The 24,997-nt window shown below is 47.1% G+C and overlaps 1 protein-coding gene across 1 annotated transcript; it reads right to left on the bottom strand.

The window, feature by feature from the left end:
- Positions 1-438: 438 nt before the first annotated feature.
- LOC124522878 (zinc finger protein 791-like) lies at positions 439-23,522 on the bottom strand. The gene is made up of 7 exons (XM_047094548.1): positions 23,189-23,522; positions 17,128-17,147; positions 16,971-17,039; positions 16,508-16,618; positions 2,935-3,061; positions 2,687-2,747; positions 439-2,092 (listed from the first exon to the last, which is right to left on the bottom strand). Exons 1-7 carry the CDS (start codon positions 23,520-23,522, stop codon positions 439-441), a joined length of 2,376 nt encoding a protein of 791 aa, XP_046950504.1.
- Between the last annotated feature and the right edge of the window lie 1,475 nt (positions 23,523-24,997).

The following is a 24,997-nucleotide window of genomic DNA, read 5'->3' as shown; positions in this document are numbered from 1 at the left end:
ACATTCAGAACAGTTAAAAAATTATATAAAAATTAATACTTACATATTACAAATACACCGTAACTCACCCATAGATCCAACAGATTGAAAATGGAAAGACAAAACTTTTCCAAACTGATTTAAGGAAAAAGACTACTTACTAAGCTTCCGTACTATTGCTTAAACAATGCTCACAGAATTGTCTCAACTCAACGTTCAGCTGAAAAGCAACAACCAGAAGCTAGAGTCCAGAGACTGAGTTTCAGAACAAAATTCATTATCTCCAACTTCTGAAGCATTTCTTTCATGTTGTGAATTCTCCGGAGTACCGTCTTTGAATGTGCGTCAGACTTTCCCATATTTCTTACATTTATGTCATTTTTCTCCAGTGGTGTTTTTACATGACTCTGCGTTTGTTAAGACTGAACGCTCTCCTGTACTTTTCAGTTAACAATTTACCTATCTTGTGTGCATTCTCATCACATGTTTGTGTAAGGATGTGGGCCAATTGAAGGCTTTCCCACAGTGTTTACACTCAAGAAGTTTCTCTCCAGTGTGAATTCTTTCATGGCTTCTAAACGAACTGGGTCGACTGAAGGCTTTCCCACATTCTTTACATTTATAAGGTTTCTCTCCCGTGTGCACTCTCATGTGTCCTCGAAAGGTTGTACGATAAATGAAGGCTTTCCCGCATTCCTTACATTCATAGGGTTTCTCTCCCGTGTGAGTTCTTTCATGTACCTGAACATAACTCGAACAACTGAAGGCTTTACTGCATATTTTACATTCATAGGGTTTCTCTCCCGTGTGAGTTCTTTCGTGTATCCGGAAGGAGCTGGGACAATTGAAGGCTTTCCCACATTCCTTACATTTATAAGGTCCGTCTCCAGTGTGTGTCATCATATGTCTGCGAAAACTGGTGAGGGAGACGAAGGCCTTCCCACATTCCTCGCATTTATAGGGTTTCTCGCCAGTGTGAGTTCTCCCGTGTATTTGCAAACCTAGAGGAGAGCTGAAGGTCTTCCCACACTGTTTACATTCATAGGGCTTCTCCGCGGTGTGAGTCCTTTCGTGTCTTCGGAAGGACGTGGGACAACTGAGGGCTTTCCCGCACAGCTTACATATATAGGGCTTCTCTCCAGTGTGAGTTCTCACATGCACCTGAAACGTGGTGAGCCAATGGAAGGCTTTTCCGCATTCTTTACACTGATAGGGTTTCTCTCCAGTGTGAGTTCTTTCGTGTGTTCGGAAGGAACTGGAACAACTAAAGGCTCTACCACACTGCTTACATTCGTAGGGTTTCTCTCCGGTGTGAGATCTTTCATGTATTCGATACGAACTGGGACAGCTGAATGCCTTCCCGCACTCCTTACATTTATAAGGTCCGACTCCAGTGTGTGTGATCATGTGTCTTTGAAAGCTCCCGAGAGAAATGAAGGCTTTCCCGCATTCCTTACAGTCATAGGGTTTCTCTCCGGTGTGAGTTCTCTCATGTTTTCGAAGAGAGCTGGGACAACTGAAGGCTTTACTACACTTTTTACATTCGTAAGGTTTCTCTCCCGTGTGAGTCCTTTCATGACTTCGAAAGGAGCTGGGACAGCTGAGGGCTTTCCCGCACTGCTTGCACTGATAGGGCTGCTCTCCCGTGTGCGTCCTTTCATGTGTCTGAAAGGTCTGATGATATCTAAAGGCCTTTCCACACTGTTTACACTGATAGGGTTTCTCTCCGGTGTGAGTCCTTTCGTGTTTTCGAACGGACTGGCGATATCGAAAGGATTTCCCACATTCCTTACATTTGTAAGATTTCTCTACGCTGTGGTTTCTTTCATGTTTTTGAAAAGGCTGGAGATAACTGAAAGCTTTTCCACACTCTTTACATTTATAAGGCTTTTTTCCATACTCCTGATACTTGTATGGCTTTGGCGAAGTGTGAGATCTCTTATGCCTATTAAGGGATGAATGGCGCATAAAAACTTTTCCACACGCGCTGCACTCCCACGGTTTTACCTCGGTAGAAGTTTTCTTGTTCAGATTAAGATGCGGAATAAGGCTGAAGTTTCCTCCACACTGACCACCTTCTTTACTCTGATGGAGCCTCTCTACCATAGGACTCCTGAAAAAAAAAAAAAATCCAGAAGTGTATTATTGATTTGTGACTTCCTACCTATTAGTAAATACTAGGATTACATTGTTACAATTCATAGGAAAAGGGTAGGTTTTTCTGTCTTGTCTGAACTGTTTGAAATATTCTGCTCGACCAAAACTCTTACGTGAAAGTAGTGAGAGTCATATATGGAGTTTCTGAATACTATTTACAAACGAACTCTTTTGCAAACACTGAACAGCTGTCACATTTAAGAAAACACTTTGGTGAAAATTTTCTAGGAAAACCTACATCTGAAGCTGGGCTGTCTTGTGTCTGCTTGCTTTTTTTTTTTAATGTTTGTTTTTGAGAGAGACAGAGAGAGAGTGCGAGCAGGGGAGGCACAGAAAGAGAGGCAGACCCAGAATCAAGAGCAGGCTCCAGGCTAACAGCACAGAGCCTGACGTGGGGCTCAAACCCACGAACCACGAGATCGTGACCTGAGCTGAGGTCGGATGCTTAACCAACTGAGCCACCCAGGCGCCCCATGTCTGCTTGCTTTTCAATTGTTGCAACATACAAAGATTCCTTTGGATGCTCCTTTCCACCGTGAGTGCAAGTTACCTTAGATTTCTTCCCTGGTTTTTGTACTGATCATCAATGTTATGGTCTTTCCACTTTTTCCCTACAATGCAAACCCAGAAAAAAAAAACCAATAAATTATAGAAGAATTATTACAAGTCCACGATGAGCTCTGCCCATGCCTGATTTGCCAAAGGACTCCTTTGCCCCGTTCCAAACCAAAGAGCACTGATGGGCAAGGAACACGCGTCCTCTAACTGACGGGGGGGAAAGTGAGCCGTCATCCTTACCTACTGAGGCCAGGTTCCTCAAGGTTTCCCGCATCACATCTCTGTAGAGTTTCTTCTGGGAAGGATCCAACAGAGCCCATTCCTCCAGGGTGAAGTTTACAGCCACATCCTCAAAGGCCACTGCGTCCTAAAACATCCCACATACGTGTGGAGGAGGGTGGATGAGACAGCACTAGGAATCTATAGTCAATTCATAAGAAGTTCACATGATTCTGTGACCTCAAAATACTCTATGACTCGGTCATCAGAATTCCCACTCTCTCTACACAATCATCTCCTCAAAAATTTGGTAGTGTCATGAATACATGGAAATTCTCTCTACTTTGGGGGTGCCTGGGTGGCTCAGTCGGCGAAGCGTCGACTCTTGATTTCGGCTCAGGTCAGGATCTCGCGGTTCCTGAGATCGAGCACCGCGTCCGCGCACAGCCTGCTTGCTCCCTTGCTCGTGGGCTCATGCTCCTCTCTCAAAATAAATAGATAAAACTTTTTTTAAAAAAAATTATTCCCACTTTTACTACGTTTACTACGTTCACTTCCAGTCTCATTGCTTTCTAATGGTAGAGTCCCAAGCAAGTTGGGAAAGGAAATACTATGCAAATGAAAGAAACATTTCCATTGTAAGGCCACCAATTCCTTGTGAGAAAAAGCTCGCCTCCTTCTTTATTACCCACCATGTCACACAGCACTCCATGAAGCAGAGGGGCACAGCCACGTCAAGTTTTAATGAATAAAAACACAGTGAAACATTGAGAGTTTTGCTTCTTTAAAAAAAAAAAATTTAATGTTTATTTATTTATTTTTCAACGTGTATTTATTTTTGGGACAGAGAGAGACAGAGCATGAACGGGGGAGGGGCAGAGAGAGAGGGAGACACAGAATCGGAAACAGGCTCCAGGCTCTGAGCCATCAGCCCAGAGCCTGACGTGGGGCTCGAACTCACGGACCGCGAGATCGTGACCTGGCTGAAGTCGGACGCTTAACCGACTGCGCCACCTAGGCACCCCTTATGTTTATTTTTGAGAGAGAGAGAGAGAGAGAGAGGACCTGCGGGGGAGAGGCAGAGAGAGACACAGAATCCGAAGCAGGCTCCAGGCTCCGAGCTGTCAGCACAGAGCCCGACGTGGGGCTCGAACCCCTGAACCGTGAGATCATGACCTGAGCCGACATCGGATGCTTAACCGACTGAGCCACTCAGGCGCCCTGAGAGCTTCTGCTTCTATTTCCACTGCCAACCACGAAAGGCCAGAAGGTCTGTGGGAATCCAATTGGTAACTAGGACCAGCTAGCCATATTGTCCCCAAGTACTCCAGGCCATCAGGAATAGTCTGTCGCAGCTGGCTGAATGAAAATATTCTGGCAGAGAAGTGTTCGTTTTCATCTGTCTATAAAAATATCTGTCAGAGATTCACTCATTCCCTCCTATCCGTCCCATTTCACGGGGCGAGGATGTCATTCAGATGTTACAGCTTATTTATGAAAAAGAAGGCATCACAACTCCGAACCCCACAAAACCTCTCTACGCAAGGGCCTCGGGGCCGCTTCTCGCCAACTTTTAAGCATGTGTATGCACACACGCTGAGATGACAGGATGCTCGGCAGAACCGTAACAGCGTACCTCAGGCCCTGCTGAGCTTGAGGAACTGGATAAACACTGCAATCTGGGAGAAAGTTCACTTGAAAGCCACAGTGGTTTGACGGTCAATGCACTCATCATTATGAAACACACAAAAGGTTCAGCAGTGTTTGTTTTTTTTAAATAAATTTATTTACATTGAGAGAGAGCATGAGCAGGGAAGGGGCAGAGAGAGACAGGGAGAGACAGAATTTCAAGTAGGCTCCATGCGGTCAGTGCAGAGTCTGACGCGGGGCTCAAACTCACGAACCATGAGATCATGACTTGAGCCGAAACCAAGAGTCAGACGCTTACCCATCTGAGCCACCCAGGAGCCCCGTCAGTGTTTTCTCCCAAAAGAACACAGAGGTTCCCTTCTCTGATCTCACGAGGCAGTGATATTCAACCAGTTGCCCTAGAGGCTGCCCTTCCATTTCCTGTACTTCTGACCCCTCGTGTGGGGCCCAGGGGCATGCCAGCCTGACCTCTGGGCATAGATATCCCTCAGCTACACGATTCCCCTAAATGCTGGTCTCTGAACAAGATCATTAACTCACTGAGGTCTACGTGCAGGTGATAGAGAAATGGCTCCCATACGGTAATTTGGATGGTAGATTTCACCCATCTGGTTAAGAAAAGAACAGGAAATCCACACTTCTTGCGAGATCCACGGAGTAAAAGGAACTACTTGGATTGGCTCAATTACTTGGAGTGGCTCCAATTACTCTGCAGCGCTGGCTCATAAAAGTGTCCTAGTACCTCGCATGTGGAAGAGAGTTAACGTTATTAGCAGGTCTGAGACGGCGGATCCTTACAAATGCCTGCTCGCGGTGTCAGTCCTTCCTTCATTGGTATCTGGGAGCCAAGATATAGGAGGGACCTCCCCAACCTGATGACAGTGACTCAGTGTGCCCAAACTGTTTAGGCAAAGATCATGATGTATCCCAAACTCTTGTGTTCGTTCTGAGAGTCCAAACTTTTGTTATGCGCAGTAGAGGGTGCCTATGTGATCTAGGCACGGAGTCCCGAATGAGCTTCCCTGGAAGACAGTATTTTACATGTGTTGTTACAACTTGTTGCTTGGGGAAGTGAGCCCATCCTATGGATTACAGTAGGAGAGAACATCTCCTTGAAGCTTGCATGTGGTTTCCTCCAAAACAAACTTATTTATATTTTTTAAGGTGTGTGTGTGTGTGTGTGTGTGTGTATTTTTAAGCCATCTCTACACCCAACAGGGGGCTCCAACTCATGACCCAGAGATCAAGAGTCACAGGCACCAGGGGCGCCTGAGTGGCTCAGTCGGTTGGGTGTCCGACTTTGGCTCAGGTCATGATCTCACAGCTTGTGGGTTCAAGCCTTGCATGGGGCTCTGTGCTGACAGCTCAGAGCCTGGAGCCTGCTTTGGATTCTGTGTCTACCTGTCTGTCCCTCCCCTGCTCACTTTCTCTTTCTCTCTCTCAAAAATAAATAAACATTAAAAATAAATTTAAAAAAAAAGCATCACAGGCTCTACTGACTGAGCCAGTGGGGCATCCCCCTCCAGGACAAATTTAACTGAACACTAAACAAGACTAATGAATGATATTTAATAATCCTAATGGAAAAAGATTTACATTTTTCTTGAACAAAGAAGAATGAAAAAAAGTGAAAATATGATACATGTTCTTAGAAATAACTCCACTTCTTAAGATGTTTCCTCTCCCAAAATGTCTTTATTAAATTCCAACAATCCCCAAAACAGACTTTTTATTAGACCTCCAAACCTAAAAGGAAAAACAAATGTCCAAAAATGGTCAAGGTCTTCCAAAGAACAAAGTGGCGGCTTGCCGAATATACATCAAAGATTTTCAAATCACAGTATTCCAGACAACATAGCATTAGCAGAGAGAAAAACAGACCGAGGGAAAGGAAAAGTGTCTTCCATGGACCAGCATTAAATGTCGAAAGCTGGTCAAGGGCGGATCAGGCACTGTGGAGCACTGGCAGACATCTGAAGCCCTTTAATACATGGGGCAAAGACAAACTGTCACCTAACTGGAAAAGCGCATTATATTCCCTCCTATCCCGTGGAAAATAGCCAATTCACTGTAGACTTAAATGTGAAAGATAAAACCAAGGCACTTGTAGAAGCCATAGATAAATACTTTATTGATCCAAAAATAGGGAGAATTTTCTCAGATAAGGGAAAGAGTAACATCTCAAACGAGACGGGGGCACCTGGGTGGCTAAGTGTCTGACTTCGGCTCGAGTCATGATCTCACGGTCCGTGAGTTCGAGCCCCGCCTCGGGCTCTGTGCTGACAGCTCGGAGCCTGGAGCCTGCTTCAGATTCTGTGGCTCCCTCTGTCTCTGCTTGTACTCTCTCCCTCTCTCTCAAAAATAAATAAACATTAAAAAAAATTTAAAAAGGTCTAAACGAGAGACTGAACAAATCATATATAAACTAAGGAAATCAAAAAACACAAGATATAAGAAAATATCTGTAATACATGCAACATTAAAGAGTTTAGTGTGCAGAGTAAGACTCAACATATAGTTTAAAAAATGAGAAAATCATCAAAACATATTTAACAGAAGATGAAAGACCATATGCGAAAAAATGTCTCTCTCAAAAATAAATATTAAAAATATTTTTTAAAGTTAAAACTAAAAGAACACTGTTTAGTGGGGGCGGGGGGTGGGGGAACAGATGGTAAAGGTTTTGAAGAATAAAGAATCCAGACAGAGGTCACATGTGGTGTCGGATGGAGAGGAGTCAGGTCAGGAACATTGGGAGGCTGACAACTGTTCAATGCCCACTTATAAATCTTAATGATCACAAACATGTTTATACTGTTATTACCACAAAGTCTTCTGATAAGGCATCAGGCACATTATCTTCTGAATATATTTAATGATAAAAATTTAAAGAATTAAGTTCGGAGAAGTAGGTTTTTTCTTTTTTTTTTTACCCTGTAAGGTGGAAATCTGAGTACTAGTTCACAGATTTTTGGCAGCAAAAACTGGTAACAAGGGTCTATTTTGAAAGAATTGGTGGGGCGCCTGGCTCAGTGGGTTAAGCGTCCGACATCAGCTCAGGTCGTGATCTCACGGTTCGTGGGTTCGAGCCCCGCGTCGGGCTCTATTGCTGACAGCTTGGAGCCTGCTTCGGATTCTGTGTCTCCTTCTCTGTGCTCCTCCCCAGCGCACGCTCTGTGCCTCTCTCTCAAAAATGAATAAACACTAAAAACAATTTAAAAAAAGAGAAAGAATTGGTTATATACTTACCTTTTACTTATTTTAATATTTATTTTTTGAGAGAGAGACAGAGCATGAGTGGGGCAGGGGCAGAGAGAGGAGGAGACAGAATGTGAAGCAGGTTCTAGGTTCTGAGCTGTCAGCACAGAGCCCCACGTGGGGCTTGAACCCACAAACCGTGAGATCATGACCTGAGCCGAAGTTGGACATTTAACAGACTGAGCCACCCGGGTGCCCCACACAGTCACCGTTTAAAAGCAAAGGGTGACGTGTCCTGGTATGGAAAGATGTGAAGGATTTATCAATAGAATAATTAAGCAAAATGTATTCCAACAGATACACCAGTGTACCTTTTCTTTTTTTTTAAAATTTTTAAATTTTTTAATGTTCATTGAGAGAGAGCATGAGCAAGTGGGAGAGGGGCAGAGAGAGAGAGGGAGACACAGAATCCCAAGCAGGCTCCAGGCTCCAAGCTGTCAGGCCAGAACCCGACATGGGGCTCGAACCCATGAGCCATGAGATCATGACCTGCGCTAAAGTCGGACGCTTAACCCACTGAGCCACCCAGGGGCATCGCCCCCTTTGAGGCTTCTGACAGAAGTTTCATTATGTAGGCACAAGTGATGAACTCAAAGCCTTTGGTGATGAACTCAATCTCCAGCCCCTCTTCCCTCTCCAGAGCCTGGGAAGTGGAGCTGAACATTCTAAGCCTCCAATCAAGGCCTCGTGTTTCTGGTGTCCAATCCCCATCCTGAAGCCATCTGAGGCATTTCTGGGCGGGCTCCTAGAACAGAAGACTGCTCCATCACCCTTATCACTCAGGAAATTCCAAAGGCTCGGGAGATCTTGGCCAGGAACCACGGACAAAGACCAAATATCTTCCCTGTATCTATGAGGAAGAAGAGGACAGCCCGGGGGGAAAGACTGAGACTAAATCCTATGACTGCAGAATGCTTTCCCCTCCGCCCACACTTACCGCTGCCGGGCTCCTGTTTACTAATACGCAGAAAAGAGCTGCACATTCCAGCCCTTATTTGAGAAGCTTCTGGAGAACCCCACAGATGACAGGGGTGACAAAAGAAAGGACGCCCGAGAAGTTTTAGTTTCTGCCACAGGTACAACAAATCATAATAGAGACTAAGCCTGTGAGAAGTAAGGGAGAGGATCCACCTTCAGAAATACCAAAATAAAAGCTGTGCTGTCTAGTTGACATGTTTACAACCTACTGGAAATATATATGACCCCCCCCCCCATAATGGAGTCCCGAATCCTTGGACATTTCACTTCCTGGTTTTTCTTCCCCGCTCTATTTTGCAGGCTTATTTTGGTGGGCTCTGAAATGAGCATGAGCCAAAGAACAAAGGGGGGACTGAAAGTCTCCGCATCACCTCAGGAAACGTACATTTGTTCCAATTAGACTACTATAAAAATTTTTTTGTTGTTGTTTAATGTTCATTGATTTTTGAGAGAGAGTGGGGGTAGGGGCAGAGAGAGAGGGAGACACAGGATCTGAAGCAGGCTCCAGGCGGTCAGCATTTAGCCCGACACGGGGCTTGAACCCACAGACCGTGAGATCATGACCTGGAGTCAGCTGCCCAACTGCCTGAGCCATCCAGGCGCCCCAGACTACTTTTTTTTTTTAATGTTTATTTATTTTGAGAGAGAGAGAGAGAGAGCGTGCGCGCAAAAGAGAAAGTGGGGGAGGGCCAGAGAGAGACAGAGAGACAGAGAGACAGAGAGAGAGAGAGAGAGAGAGAATCCCCAGCAGGCTCCATGCTGTCAGCGCAGAGCCCGACGCGGGGGCCGATCCCACGAACCAGGAGATCATGACCCGAACTGAAATCAAGAGTCGGACGCTCAACCGACTGAGTCACCCGGCTGTCCCCCAATCAGACTACTTTCTGCCTCACGTGGGCACAGGCGACGTCCGGGTAAGGCTCTCGCTTCAGCCAGTGAAGAATCAGGGGAGGGACACGCACCCTGGAGACAAACTGTCTGCTGTAACTGCCCGGAGCATGCCTGTCCATCAAGACACCCGCTCCTGCAAGAAGGTCGAAGAAAACCTCGATCCGCTGTGCTCCGAGTCTCCGCGTCCCTCCTCTGATCGGGTCGGTGGCCTTATTTCTCACAAACCCTTAGCCAGATAAACTTAAAACATCACACTAAAGGCCTCCTTTTATTTATTTTTTGAAAGGCCTATTTGCCTCAGTTCCTTCTCAGCACAGGAGGTCTGCCTTCAAACAAATAAAACAAAAAATCCCATAGCATACGAAGACATTTCACCTTGAAAGAAACCAGAGGGAAAAACACACCTCAGATATAGAGAAACAAAGAATTAATTTATACTCATCCCCCCCCCCAAAAAAAAACCATGCAAGCAAGAAGAGAGTGGAATGAAATATTTTAAAGGGTTGACAGAGAAAAACGATGTGCCCAGAATTCTGTGTCGAACAAAATTATTCTTCAAGGGTGAGGGAGAAATAAAGACTTTCTGAGACAAACAGAAATGGAGGGAATTTTCCACCAGTATACCTGCTTTGCAAAAAAAAAAAAAAAAAAAATGTGAAAGAAACTTCTTCAAAAAGCAGGAAAATGATGAAGAAAGGGAGGGCATTTCAGAAGGAGTAAATTTTAAAAATTCTTCACCTGAAAAAAAAAAAACTTCATCTGATAGATAACTATGGTATATATTAATCCAATGATATCAATAGTCACTTTATTTTTTTAAGTGTGTGTGGGGGGGGGGGGCAAGTGCGCATGGGGGAGGGACAGAGAGAGAGAGAGCGAGGGAGAGAGAGAGAATCCCGAGCAGGCTCCAAACCATCAGCATGGAGCCCGACGAGGGGCTCAAACTCACAAACCACGAGATCATGAACTGAGCCAAAATGAAGAGTCAGACGCTTAACCGACTGAGGCACCCAGGCACCCCCCTATCAATAATCACTTTAATTTTTTTTTCTTAAAGAGTTTAAAAAAAATTTTTTTTTAATGTTTATTTTTGAGAGAGAGAGACACACACACTGAGTGCGAGCAGGGGAGGGACCGAGAGAGCGGGAGACACAGAATCTGAAGCAGGCTCCAGGCTCTTGAGCTGTCAGCACAGAGCCCGACGCAGGGCCCGAACCCGGGAGATCATGACCTGAGCTGAAGTCGGGTGCTTAACTGACTGTGCCACCCAGGTAACCCTCTCTCTCAAAATAAATAAACATTAAAAAAAAAAAATAAAACTATCTTTGTCACAGATGACAGGACTAATGTCAGACGAGAGGAGCAAATGTCAAAAGAATCTACAATAACAAAGCCCTTTGAACTAATAAGAGAGTAGAGTTGAAGGATAAATGATTCATATACAAAAGCAAAAGTTGGGCGGCCTGGGCGGCTCAGTCAATTAAGTGTCTGACTCTGGATTTCAGCTCAGGTCACGATCCCAGGGTGTGGACTCTGGCCCTGTGTTAGGCTCCGCTTAAGATTCTCTCTCCCTCTCTGTGCCTCTCCCTCACTTGTGCTCTCTCTAAATAAAATGAGAAAACAAAAAAAGTTCATGCTTTCCTATAGATTCAAGGAAGTACAGTCAACTGATCCTTGACAAAAGACAAAGGCAATTCAATAGCGAAAACACAGTTTTTTTTTTTTTTGGTTTTTTTTTTTTTGAGAGAGAGACAGAGTGTGAGCAGGTGAGGGGGAGAGAGAGAGGGAGACACAGAATCTGAAGGAGGCTCCAGGCTGTCAGCATGGAGCCTGAGGCGGGGCTCAAACCCACAAACCGTGAGATCATGACCTGAGCGAAGTTGGACGCTTAGCCAACTGAGCCACCCAGGAGCCCCATAAAACACAGTCTTTTCAACAAAAAGTGCCAGGAAAGGTAGAATCCACGTGAAAAAAATCTAGACACAGAGCTTGCACCTTTCACAAAAATTAACGCAAAATGGATTCATAGATCTTATAGAAAACCGAGACTAAAAAATTCCCAGGAGATAGCATAGGAGAAAATTTAGGAGACCTAGGGTTTGGTAATTATTATTTTTAGATCCAACACCAAATCAGGATCCATGAAAGTAAAAGATACCAAGTTTGGCTTTATTAAAATGAAAACCCACTCTGTGAAAGACAGTTAAAGAGATGGAAAACAGAAACCACAGACTGAGAGAAAATCTTTACAAAACACTTCTCTGCTAAAGGGCCGGTGTCCGAAATGTCCAAAGAACTCTTAAAAGTCAGTAAGACAAGCAACTCAATTAAAAATGGGCAACAAAAGATCTGAACACACACCTCACCAAAGAAAATACATAAATGCTAATTAAGTATATAAAAAGATGCTCAACACCATGTCAGAAGAAATTGAGAAGGGGCGCCGGGGGGGCTCATTCTGCTGAGTGTCTGACTTCAGGTCGTGAGCTCATGGTTCGTGAGTTTGAGCCCTGCGTCGGGCTCTGTGCTGACAGTTCAGAGCCTGGAACCTGCTTCAGATTCTGTGTCTCTCTCTCTGCCCCTCCCCTGATTGTGGTCTTTGTCAAAAATAAACAAAAATTAAAAAAAAAAAAAAAGAAATTGCAAATAAAAGAATGAGATATAGGGGAGCCTTGGTGGCTCAACAGGTTAAGCATTTGATTTCAGCTCAGGTCATGAGCTCACGGTTCGTGGGTTCAAGTCCTGCATCAGGCTCTCTGCTGTCAGCACAGAGCCCACTTCCGACCCTCTGTCCCCCCTGCCCCCGCTCTGTCCCTCCCCTGCTCATGCTTCCTCACTCAAAAATAAATAAACATTACGGGCGCCTGGGTGGCTCAGTCAGTTAAGCATCCGACTTCAGCTCAGGTCACGATCTCGTGGTTTGTGGGTTCAAGCCCCGCATCAGGCTCTGTGCTGACAGCTCAGAGCCTGGAACCTACTTCAGTTTCTGTGTCTCCCTCTCTGCCTCTCCCCCACTTGCGTGCTCTCTCTCAAGAATAAGTAAACATTAAAAACAGAGAAAATAAACATCAAAAAAAAAATGAGATACCGCCAGATACTTACTACAATAACTAAAATTCAAGACCTTGAAAAAAAAAAACAAACAGTAGTAAAGATGTGAGAGAAAATCATTTAGTCATTCATTCCACCCTCATTCATTGCTGATGGGAGTGGCAAATGTATCCCTATTCTGGAAGACAGGCAGTTTCTTAAAAAAATAAACCTGTTTTTTTTTTTTTTTTACCATACTATCCAGCAATCACCATCCTTCCCATTACCCCAAATGAGTTGAAAACTCATTCATAAAAAAACGTGCACATCAGGGGCGTCTGGGTGGCTCAGTAGGTTAAACATCCAACTCTTGATTTTGGCTCAGGTCACGATCTCACAGTTCATGGGATCGAGTCCTGCACTGGGCTCTGCGCTGACAGGGCAGAGCCTGGTTGGGATTCTCTCCCCCCCTCTCTCTGCCCTTCCCCTGCTCTTACATGCCCCCTTTCTCTCTCTCTCTCTCTCAAAAATAAGCAAATATTAAAAAAAAAACTTTAGGGGTGCCTCGGTGGCTCAGTGGGTTGAGCGTCTGACTTCAGCCCAGGTCACGATCCCACGCTTCGTGGGTTCGAGCCCCACATCGGGCTCTGTGCTGACAGGCTCAGAGCCTGGAGCCTGCTTTGGATTCTTTGTCTCCTCCTCTCTCTGCCACTCCCCCACTCTATCTCCCGAAAATAAACACTGAAAAAAAAACTTAAAAAGAAAAACCCAGCACCTGAATATTTGTAAGAGCTTTATTCACAGCCGCCAAGACTTACAGGTAACCAAGATACCCTCCAACAGATGAATGGAAAATTAACCAATGGAACATCCATATGATGAAATACTCGGGGATAACCGGAAATGAGGTATCCAGCCAAAGGACATGGAATAACCTCAAAGTCACATTGCTAGGGGAAAGCAGAGAATACGGTAAGGCTACAGACTGGATGATTCCAAGCACAGTTCCGGACAGCAAAGTTCTGGAAGGAACAAAAGCGGGAGGCGGTGAACAAGCTGCGGTTGCCAGGGATTTGGGGGTGGGAAGAAGGAATGAATAAACAGATGGACGACAAAGGACGTTTAGGGCACTGAAAATACACTACATGATACAGAAACGATCGGCACACATCAGCTCACGTTGCCAAAGCCCTAAGACTGTGTAACGCAAAGAGTCTAGTTATTGCAATGTTTTGAAAGAGAGAGAGAGCGAGCAAGGGAAGGGCAGAGAGAGGGGGAGACAGAACCCCAAGCAGGCTCCGTGCCGTCAGCACAGAGCCCGATGGGGGGCTTGAACCCACGAACCATGAAATCATGACCTGAGCCGAAACCAAGAGTCGGATGCTTAACCAACTGAGCCACCCAGGCGCCCCAAAGTGTCCAGCTATTGTAAAGCAAGGACTTCGATGCATTAATACTGGCTCATCGAATGTAACAAATGTACCACACTGATGTGAAATATAAAAAAAATAGGGCAAGCTGTATGAAGGCAGGGGGGTTATGTGGGAACTCTGTACATCCTGGTGAAGTTTTCTGTAAACCTAAAATTGCTGTAAAAAAAAAAAAGTCTATCGGGGGGGGGAAAAAAAAGAGGAAGACAGATGCGCTATTCACCCCCGATGACTGAAAGAAGCCACTGTTCATTCAACTCCTTTGAATTTATTCCAATAACCTACAATAGCACTCTATGAGGCCTAAACCCCGAGACGCGCGCGACCAGAAATTTCCACTCAGTGTCTTCGTGAGAGCTAGCCACTGTGTGCTCTGAGCAGTGAAACGAGTGCCTTCGTTACCAGCAGGAGCGTCTGGAACTCTGATGTGGATAAGGAGCCGATGTGGACAGGCGAGGCCCTACACAGACGCCTTAGTAGACGCGGAGACATATTACCTTGACTTATATGTTGTGGGTATCTGTGAGGCGAGAGAGTCCCAGAATTCTTTGACCACAGAGGGGCATCTCTTGGACAATCACCCAAGAGTCTGTAAACACAGGGGACGCCACTGCTGCTCAGTGCCAAGACTGATGGCACACAGTTTGGGGCCTAAGGCCATCTCACGCATCAAAAACCTAGGGACAACTTGAGGCCGTAGCAGGGAACTCCAGGAGGCACGAGAGGAAGTCACTGAAGCCTCTGCTGTGAAACCGCTCGAGGGCACTAACAGGTGTGTCTGCTGCACAGCAATTTGACCGGCGTCCAGAATCTTCCTGTTTTGTTGTAAGGGGTGCCTATTCAGGATGGGCCATTTTACAAGTAACAGCAAAAACGGGTTCAAGTAAAATTTTAAACAAGGAATATGTTGCCTCCACAACACCAAAAGAATCTGAACAACAGTTACCTCTTTACCAAGAATTCTTTTAAAGAACTTAGACAAGGTGCGAAAGCCTCACATCATATATACGGTGATGGCACGTCCCCTTTTCATGAGCTCTTCTTGTCAAAAGTTTTGAAGTCCCAAATGACTTCAGAGGAGGATGTCGTTGGTATTACACTACTTGACGGCCAACTGCACCCGGCAGACTGTTGAAACAGCCCCCGAACAAAACAGACTTGGCCAAACCTGTGACTGCACGACACTGATCTGTCGCTGAAGGGAGTCAGTCATTTCCGTAACGGGGACTGGGAACGAGTTTGCACTAATTCATTCTGAGGGGGCATTCATTGCTTGCAGATTTAAGAATAGGTCAAATAAGGCTGTTAAAAGGAGAACCAGGGGGAATAATTACTTTTTCATTAAATTAAGTGGTTTCTAACCAATGGTTTCCAATCCTTCAAGGCCCTTTTTAGTTTACAGTGGGTCAGATTAAGTAATTTAACGGGGTGGGGAGGGGTGCAGTAAGATCTGTGGGGTCCCATAAGTGCCAAACACAAAATTTCAATTTAATTTAGGAGACACTGGGTTCAGACCTGCTCCGCTCAGTGCGGGATATTTAAGAACAACGGGCGCTAAGACCATGGGAAATCAGGTAAGACCATGGTTCTCATGGTTAAGAGGAGACTTGCTTAGCTGTCCTGTCATAGTCAGCAACTCCCTTAAGATGATCAGGGGTACCCTGCTTAAGTTTAGTGGGGTCCCCGGGTGTAACTGCAAGGTGAGCCCTAGTACTGATCATGTGCCTGAGGTTCCTAAGTTAGCGCGTTAGGGCAGCCGTCAAGATGCATCCGGAACCTGTGCTGTGGAGGCCGGAAGCAGCAAGGAGGGTACTTTTATCTTTTTTTGTTGTGTAAATTCTTCTCGCAGATGTTGAATTTCCAACTGGTAAAACTGCAGAGCTGGGTTTTGAGACAGGGCAACTGAAGGGACCCCATGGGAAAAAGGCTGTTTTCTTTTTCTTCTCTGCTCCTTTTCCTGCTCCTATTCTTGCTAGGGCCCGCATCCCTGCCTTACATGTACCTTAACATATGCTGTCTTTGTTGTTCTTTTTAATAATTTTTGTAATGTTTACTTATTTGAGAGAGAGAGGAAAGGGGGGGGGAGAGAGAGAGGGAGGGACAGAAAGAGAGGGGAGACGCAGAATCTGAGGGAGGCTCCAGGCTCCGAGCTGTCAGCACAGAGCCCGACGCGGGGCTCGAACCCACGCACCGCGAGATCATGACCTGAGCCGAAGCTGGACGCCTAACCGATTGAGCCACCCAGGTGCCCAAAACGTGTGCTCTCCTTGTAAAGGTCAAGGAATTAATGGTATCTTTGGCGTTTTCCAGCAAAATACGTAACATCTAAGGAGTCAGCAGGGGGCGTCATCATATACGTTTTCCAGGAACACGGACTCCAGATGATGCTGAGACCCCTGGCTCCGGGGTGTAAGTGACTTACGGAGGACACGGGAGCACTCGCCCTCGTTGGACGAGTTCCCCGACACCTGAGAGGACACGTACACCAGACCACCGCCCTCAACAGAAACCCCAGGCCCTAAGCAAAGATGAGACTCCTTCTCCTTCTCCTTTCTGAGCCTCCTAAGTGCTCCATCTGAATCTGCTCTATCTTCAATAAACTCTCTCTCACTTCCTGCTGGCTGGCATTTGATTTCTATCCTGCGCACAGCCAGGGAGCCTCTCGGCTGGTCCAGCGGAAACCCCTCTGGGTTCTCAGTCCCCGGCTGCCTGCATCAGCTTCAACACTTTTTTCTTTTGCTTCCCTCCTGTCTTGTTTTCTCCCATCACAGGCTATACTTCGAGGGAGGGGGCGGCCTCTCTGTCCTGGTATTTACACACCGTTTCCTCCAGAGAGCCTGAGAACAGTGCCATCAGGGTTAGGAGCCTCTCCCGTGACCACTGGCTGCCCTACAGGGTTTAAGGGCCCCGGACTTAAATCAAGTGGAACCAATCCCTTTGCTGTGCCACAGGGGCACCTGAGTGTCGTGCCCTCTACCTGGAGGCTCAGGATCTTGGCTGCAGTAGAGGCAGGGGCAGAAGCAGCAGAGGTGCTTAAAGGTCCTGGTGAGTCCTCTGGGGTCAAGGAGCGTGGACTCAGGCCCCCATCTACTGGCTGCCTTTCACCCTTTCTTCTCTTTCTCTAATTAACTGTTGTTTCAGGACTGACCACGCAATGGGCCTTCCTTTTGCACAGGGTATAGTCCCTCTGCCCCCCACCCAGGCATGTGAGGCCAACCCAGCCTCTGTCACAGCTTCCCCCCAACACAGATCCAAACCAGCAAATACGTGGAACAGGACCACTTCAAGGAGGGCCTCAATCCTACACCCCTGCTCCCAAACACTTAGGGATCCTGTGAACGGCCACCTCTGGTGGGCTGAACGCAGAGCTGAGGCTGTGGAGGGTCACCAACACACCACAGGGCAGCACGGGTCACAGCGCGAGCTCCCCGGCACCCAGCGCCCACAGCACACGCCGCCTTCGGGCAGCAGAGCTGGTGAGCAAGTCAGAGCAAGAGAAGCAGGCCCGCAGCATGGGGGTCACGTCTGGACATGGCTCACGGTGACAAAACTTACGGTCGCCTGCAGAGATGTGGTTCCCGTGTACACGCATACATGCATCAAGATGGGAGAAAAAGGCTTACAAATCACATAACCAAGGCTCTGGGGACGGCAGGGCTGGCCCCTCAAGCAGCTCTGAAACGGTGGAAAGAAACCAATGGAAAGAATCTGGTTTGGTGTTCCCCGGAGCTGGGAGGTGGGGCCGCGGCAAGAATTCTCGCACAGGGGTGGGGGCCTCCGTGATTGGAATCTCTTGCCATCTCTAGAGACACCCCCCAGACTTTCTCATCAGCTTGACCAAGTTGGGGGCATAAGAGAAAGAGGGAAGGAGGAGGCTTGAACCGTGAGCAGCCAAACACCCAAAGATGTGCAATCTTACTGCTCATTACAAGGAGGAAAACGTGGGGAAGAAAAACGTGAATGTGCAAGTGTTTGTTTTCATGTAAAGAAACACGGACAGGATGCTCCAAAAATGATCACCGCTTATTTCTGGGGGTGGCTGAAGCCAGAGCTCTGGAGTGGACCGCATTTTTACGAACCCATGCATCCATTAGCTAAAGGTTTTTTGTTTTGTTTTTTTTAAAGTTTACTTATTTTTTTTTTATTTTTTTTTTTTAACGTTTATTTATTTTTGGGACAGAGAGAGACAGAGCATGAACGGGGGAGGGGCAGAGAGAGAGGGAGACACAGAATCGGAAGCAGGCTCCAGGCTCTGAGCCATCAGCCCAGAGCCCGACCCGGGGCTCGAACTCACGGAGCGCGAGATCGTGACCTGAGCCGAAGTCGGACGCCTAACCGACTGCGCCACCCAGGCGCCCCTAATGTTTACTTATTTTTGAGAGAGAGAGAGAGAGAGTGCAGTGAGGGGCAGAGAGAGAGAGACAGGGAGACAGAGAATCTGAAGCAGGCTCTACACGGCCAGCAGAGAGCCTGATGTGGGGCTCGAACTCACAAACCGTGAGATCATGACCTGAGCTGAAGTCAGTCAGTCAACCAACTGAGCCACCCAGGCGCCCCCCATGCATACATTATCTGAAGTAAATAGTCACTGGGACGCCTGGGCGGCTCAGTTGGGTAAGTGTCTGACTCTTGGTTTTGGCTCAGGTCATGATCTCAAGGTTCGTGGGTTCAGGCCCCACTTCGGGCTCTGCACACTGTCAGTGCAGAGCCTGGTTGGGATTTTCTCTCTCTCCCTAGCTCTCCGCCCCTCCGCCACTAATGCAGTCTCTGGCTCTCTGAAAAATGAAAACTAAAAACTAAAATGAAATAAAAGTCATATATATAAACCACATTTTTTTACTGTAATTTTATTTTTATTTTTTAAGATTTTAAGTAATTTCTACACCCAACATGGGGCTCTAACTCATAACCCCGAGATCAAGAATCACGTGATGCATCAACAGAGCCAGTCAGGTGCCCCATATTTTTCTAACAGCCTTTACTTTGAATGAACTTGTTTTGCTCTTTAAAATTAAAAAAAAAAAAACTTTGGGGGGGGAGGTGGGGGGGATGCTTGGGTGGCTCAGTCAGTTAAGCGTCTGACTCAAATTCAGCTCAGGTCACGATCTCACTGTTTGTGAGTTCGAGTCCTGAATTGGGCTCAGAGGCTGCTTTCGATTCTCTCTCACGCTCTAATTCTCTCTCCCCCCTCCCCCGCCCCTCCCATTTGTGTGTTTGCTCTCTCAAAATAAATAAACTTAAAAAGTATTTTTAAGATTAAGTAGCATATTATAATATACTAGGGATTTAGTCCTCACCCATTAAATGTATTAGGATTATCAAAGATTGATGCAACTTTTGAGTAGTTTTCCTCATATCAATTAAAATAGGAATTCATTTCCCTTAAACTTTAACAATATTACAGAATTCAAATTTCCAAAGCTCTCTGGGGGCATACGAATAAAAAGCTGACCTAAAACATAAAATCTACCTGAGGACCTCAAATACACCCATCTCACATCTTGAGACTCTTTTGCCTAAAAAGGAACAGATACTCTGTTTGGTTTCATAATTCCTTGCCTTACTCCCATTGTATCTTTATTTATTTATTTTTTTAATGTTTATTTTTTTGAGAGAGACAGTGTGAATGGGGGAGGGGCAGAGAGAGAGAGAGAGAGAGGGAGACACAGAATCCGAAACAGGCTCCAGACTCTGAGCTGTCAGCACAGAGCCCGACGTGGGGCTCGAACTCACGAGCTGTGAGATCATGACCTGAGCCGAAGTTGAATGCTCAACTGACTGAGCCACCCAGGCGCCCCCTCCCATTGTATCTTTAAATTTTTTTTTTTTCAACGTTTTTATTTATTTTTGGGACAGAGAGAGACAGAGCATGAACGGGGGAGGGGCAGAGAGAGAGGGAGACACAGAATCAGAAACAGGCTCCAGGCTCCGAGCCATCCGCCCAGAGCCTGACGCGGGGCTCGAACTCACAGACCGCGAGATCGTGACCTGGCTGAAGTCGGACACTTAACCGACTGCGCCACCCAGGCGCCCCCCATTGTATCTTTAAATCAACCTACATTTTCAAAGTCCAAGAACTAAAAATTCATTGCTCTCGCAAACAAAACAGGATCACTAATGGCTAAAGGAAACTACATGGAGTTAAAAGCTGCAATATGCAATATATAAACTTATATGAGAAAAGAAATGCAGGGGCGCCTGGGTGGCTCAGTCGGTTAAGCATCCGACTTCGGCTCAGGTCATGATCTTGCGGTTCGGGAGTTCGAGCCCCGCATCAGGCTCCATGCTGACGGTGCAGAGCCTGGAACCTGCTTTGGATTCTATGTCTCCCTCTCTCTATGCCCCCACTCCCCTGCTCATGTTCTGTCTCTCTCAAAAATAAACATTTAAAAAAAGATCTAAATATATATATATATATATATATATATATATATATATATATATATATATATAAAAACTCCATATATTCATATATCTCACGGTTAGTGGGTTCAAGCCCCACATCGGGCTCTGTGCTGACAGCTCAGAGCCTGGAGCCTGCTTCGGATTCTGTGTCTGTCTCTCTGCCCCTCCCCTGCTTTTGCTCTGTCTCTCTCTCAAAAATAAATAAACGTTAAAAAAAATGCAAATATTTGAATCAGGTGAGATAAGCAGCCTGCTTCTGCACGGTTCAGAAGGAAAACTCCCATTCCCAGTCTGTGGTCCAGACAGCACCTGTTGGGATACAGCCCCCCCGCCCAGTTCCTGGTGATGGAGGTGTGGGGGTGGGGGCAACACCTGAGCAGCCACAGGAATGAAGTGACAGGAATGAAGGGTGGGAGCTACACATACACCTCTCTCAGGGCATAATAGAAACATTCGTCTTTCAGGGTTCAATTCTTGCAAGTCAGGAAACCACTGGCCAGATGTGACTTAAGGATCTGACTCAAAAGAACTTCCAAATTCACAAACTCTTTGTCCAGAAGGCAGATCTCCTGACCTTCCCGGACTTTGTCAATGTAGACAAATTACTCCGAGTGCGCCTACACTGCAGACGCAAAGCTCAAGCCTGTGTCTAGAAACAGGCCCAAGGAGGGGGGCGCCCGGGTGACTCAGTAGGTTAAGTGCCCGACTCTTGGTTTTGGCTCACGCCATGATCTCACGGTTCGTGGGTTCGAGCCCCATGTCAGGCTCTGTGCTGACAGTGTGGAGCCTGCTTGGGATTCCTTCTCTCTCCCTCTCTCTGGACCTCCCCCACTTGCACAGTCTGAGGGAGGGAGGGAGGGAGGGAGGGAGGGAGGGAGGGAGGGAGGGAGGGAGGAAGGAAGGAAGGAAGGAAAAGAAGTCCAAGGAAACCACGATTACAACCTCAGAAGGAGAAACACTGCCCTGTTCCCTAACCCCATCCCCCATGTACACAAGCACCCCCAGCTTTCCTTGGTTCTGCAGATTCTCTCAGCTCCTTCTGGGGTGTCTGAACAGGTAGGGCACCTGCTGGGGGAGGCTCTCCAGGAAGAACCAACTGGGCCTTCAAGTATTTCCCTTTCTAGGCTCAAGGTGGGGGGCCTTGCCATAATTTTTTTTAATGTTTGTTTTTGAGAGAGACAGACAGGCAGAGTGAGCAGAGGAAGGGCAGAGAGAGAGGGAGACACAGAATCCAAAGCAGGCTCCAGGCTCCGGGCTGTCAGCACAGAGCCCGACGCGGGGCTCGAACCCACAAACCGCGAGATCGTGACCTGAGCTGAAGTCGGACGCTTAACCGACTGAGCCACCCAGGTGCCCCAAGGGGGGAGCCTTACCTTAGAAACACTGACCTCAGGCTTCTGCTTCCTACCAACTTGCTCTGAACCACCAGTAACATTTTAAAAGCGATAAGCCTACTGTGAAAAAAAATCGCTCATATCCAGCGTTTATGTATGTGTAAGGGAGGGAAGCAAATTGTAAGGCATTTTTTTAGTTCAACAACACACACACACAACACAAATATCTACTCCTTTCAAAAACCATAAATATGTCAGTTAATTATTATTTCCATGGCAAGAAACTGTTTGGAAACAATAATTGTTGAACACCTTTCGAGGTGGTACACGTCTAAGTCCTGATATTGCATTTGAAATCACCCAAAAGGACAACTCTCTGAGTGTTACTACACCTGCTCATGGGAAGAAAAAAAGGAAACAAAAATTTTAATAGATGAAACAAGGAAATGTTCCCCCCCCCTGAACTTCACCCCTTTCTTGCCTCTTTGTAGAATTTTATACTTTCAAGATCTATGGATTAAATACATCTTATTAGAAAACGCAGGCTTAAAGAAGTTGAATACAGTCACAAACTCAGGTGAGGCAATCCTGACAGGACACAGCACCCAGGGAAGTTTCCAAAGAGGAACCGCCACCCAAAGGACTTCCCATAGGATGTCTGTGCTCAGGAAAGATACTGGGAGGAGAGGCAAAGGAATTTCATGCTATGTAATATTCACAGGCAAAAAAAAAAAAAAAAAAAGTCTTTAAAAAGAGCCATTCGCGGCTCTGTAGATAAACGATAAAATACTGCGTAATTTGCAATGCATCACGGAGAACAAACAGTTAATAATGATGCTGTGAACTGGAGAGGGAAGATGGCGTTTCGGAATGCAGGGAAGGATCTGGAAATTGAGGCATTTATTTCCAGTCTTACGAAGAGCTAGCCTCGGGGCACAGGGTCGTGGCTTTGAGACCCCACTCCCCCGACATCTGGAAAAGTGAGGGGAAAACGGGTACCCCCCCTCCCTCCCGGGAGAGAGGGACTGGGGACCCCACAGACCACAGCTCCTCCCGCGCACGGACCCCGGAGACCGAGGCGTGACCGTCCCCCGATGACCCTCCGGTGGTCATCGCCCAGTCTACGGGAGGCGCGGCCGCGCACAGCGACGGGACAGGACGCCCGGGTCCCGGCTGCCGCCCGGCCCCGCGCTGCGTGCCGCGCCGGCAGCGGGCTCGGGTCCGCACACTCCGGGGGTCACGGCCGCGAGCCCAGGTCCCGCCGCCCCCGGTTCCCGACTCCCGGCCCCGCACACTCACCATCGCTCGGTTTCCGGGGTGCCGGGTCGCCCACCATCCGGCTGCCGCGGCCAGCGCAGGTCGCGGCGACCCAGGACGCGGCGAAACCTCCCGAAGCCCTTAAGGACGGCGCCAGCGGGTGCGAGGCTCGGACGCACAGCAGCCACCGCACACAGCCCTCGCCGTCCACGGCGTCCACGGCGCGTCGCCCGCACGTACGGCTCCGGCGGCTCCCCTGATTGGACGGCTCGCACGGCCCCGCCCCCTCCCGCCTGAGCGACAGCGGGCCGGAGGTCACGTCTTTGAGCCGACCTTGCTTGGGCAGGGGGCTGCCGCCTGTTGTCTCCAAGGCCATTGCTGGGAAGCGCGAGGCCGCCAGGCCACTCACGGAACCGTGACCCTTCCTCACGAGCGCACACGCAAGTGACCTCACCATTCGTAAGCAGGAGTCCGGTTCCATGTTGGTCTTTGATCATTTTCCAGCAGGGAGTCGTCTGCCCACCGCGCCCCCAACCCCCACTCCTTTGGTCTTCAAAGACTCTCGAAGCCTTGGGGCCACTGAGCTTGGTGGGAGGTTTGAGCCCCACAGTCCCAGACCAGGCCCGAAGCCTCAGGTGCTCGCATGTGAGAAAACCTTCCAGTGTAATTCCGTTGATACTTCCCTGTTCAAAGACGGAAGAAGGAAAACCGAAAGAACACTGCTTGATGGCAAAGAATAGACGGTAAAGGTCTAAAGGATGAACAAAGCGTCGGGACGGGGTCACCTAGGGGGCAGGACGGTGGTGAGCCCGGGAGGGAACCAACATGAGACTCTCACTGCGGCCCACAGTTAGGAATCTTCGTGATGCTTCCAAGGATGTGTGTATTACTAGCAAATCCTACCACAAAACATTTTGTACGTTCTTTTCTCAGTATGTTGGATGATCAAAGACTTTAAGAAGTTATTAAGGTCGAAAAAGAACAATTTGTAAGTTTGTTTCTTATGTAATGGGGCAGTGTGAGTTTTCATTCTCAGGTGTGGCAGAAAAAAATTGGTAACAAGCCAACTGTCTATTTAGAAAGAACGAGTTACACAAACTCATCATACGTACTTTAAAAATCAAAGGGGGAGGCACCTGGCTGGCGCCAGGTCTTGATTTGGGCTCAGGTCATGATCTCACCACTTCTGGGTTCGAGCCCCACACTGCCATTGAGGAGCCTGCTTGCGATTCTCTCTCTCTCTCTACCCCTCCCCTGCTTGCGCACGTGTGAGCTGCTCGCTCGCACTCTCTCTCTCTCATAAATAAGTAGATAAACTTAAAAAAAAAAAACCTGCTTTGAGGGGCGCCTGGGTGGCTCAGTTGATTGAGCGTCTGACTTCGGCTCAGGTAATGATCTCACCGTTTGTGAGTTCGAGCTCTCTGTCGGGCTCTGTGCTGACAGCTCAGAGCCTGGAGCCTGCTTCCAATTCTGTGACTCCCTCTCTCGATGCCCCTCCCCTGCTCATGCTCTGTCTCTGCCTCTCTCTCAAACAAATAAACATTAAAAATTTTTTTAATAAAAAAAACACCTGCTTAAAACAAAACAAAGGTATGATATGAAAAGATCAACGAGTATGCATTAATAGAACAAATATACTAACTATATATATATCATATATATATATATATATATATATCATATATATAGATGATGCCAGGTCACCTCTTCTATAACCTGTAGAGACAGGAGGATCCCCACCACCCTCCCATCCCCCTCACCAAGGTTTGGTTGAGTAGCAGAGACTAAAACGCACCTACCAGAAACGTGTGAAAAGGTTTATTAACTTTCATAATGGAAGTTTCCAGGGAG

This window comes from Lynx rufus, unplaced genomic scaffold (genome assembly GCF_022079265.1).
Source record: "Lynx rufus isolate CCGP_SWC_20201006 ecotype Redwood Valley unplaced genomic scaffold, mLynRuf1.p SCAF_4, whole genome shotgun sequence".
In the NCBI taxonomy this organism is placed as follows: domain Eukaryota; kingdom Metazoa; phylum Chordata; class Mammalia; order Carnivora; family Felidae; genus Lynx; species Lynx rufus.
The sequence above is the reverse complement of the archived record's forward strand: the minus strand, read 5'-3'. Positions and strand labels throughout refer to the sequence as shown.

Excerpts from the sequence above, each read along its gene's own strand:
- LOC124522878 (XM_047094548.1), bottom strand. The coding sequence starts at position 23,522 with ATGGCCTTGGAGACAACAGGCGGCAGCCCCCTGCCCAAGCAAGGTCGG. Across the intron at positions 16,619-16,970 it reads CAGGCTCTCTGGAGGAAACG|GTGTCGGGGAACTCGTCCAA; the intron begins GTGTGTAAATAC and ends GTGTCCTCTCAG. Across the intron at positions 2,093-2,686 it reads AACCAGGGAAGAAATCTAAG|GAGTCCTATGGTAGAGAGGC; the intron begins GTAACTTGCACT and ends TTTTTTTTTCAG.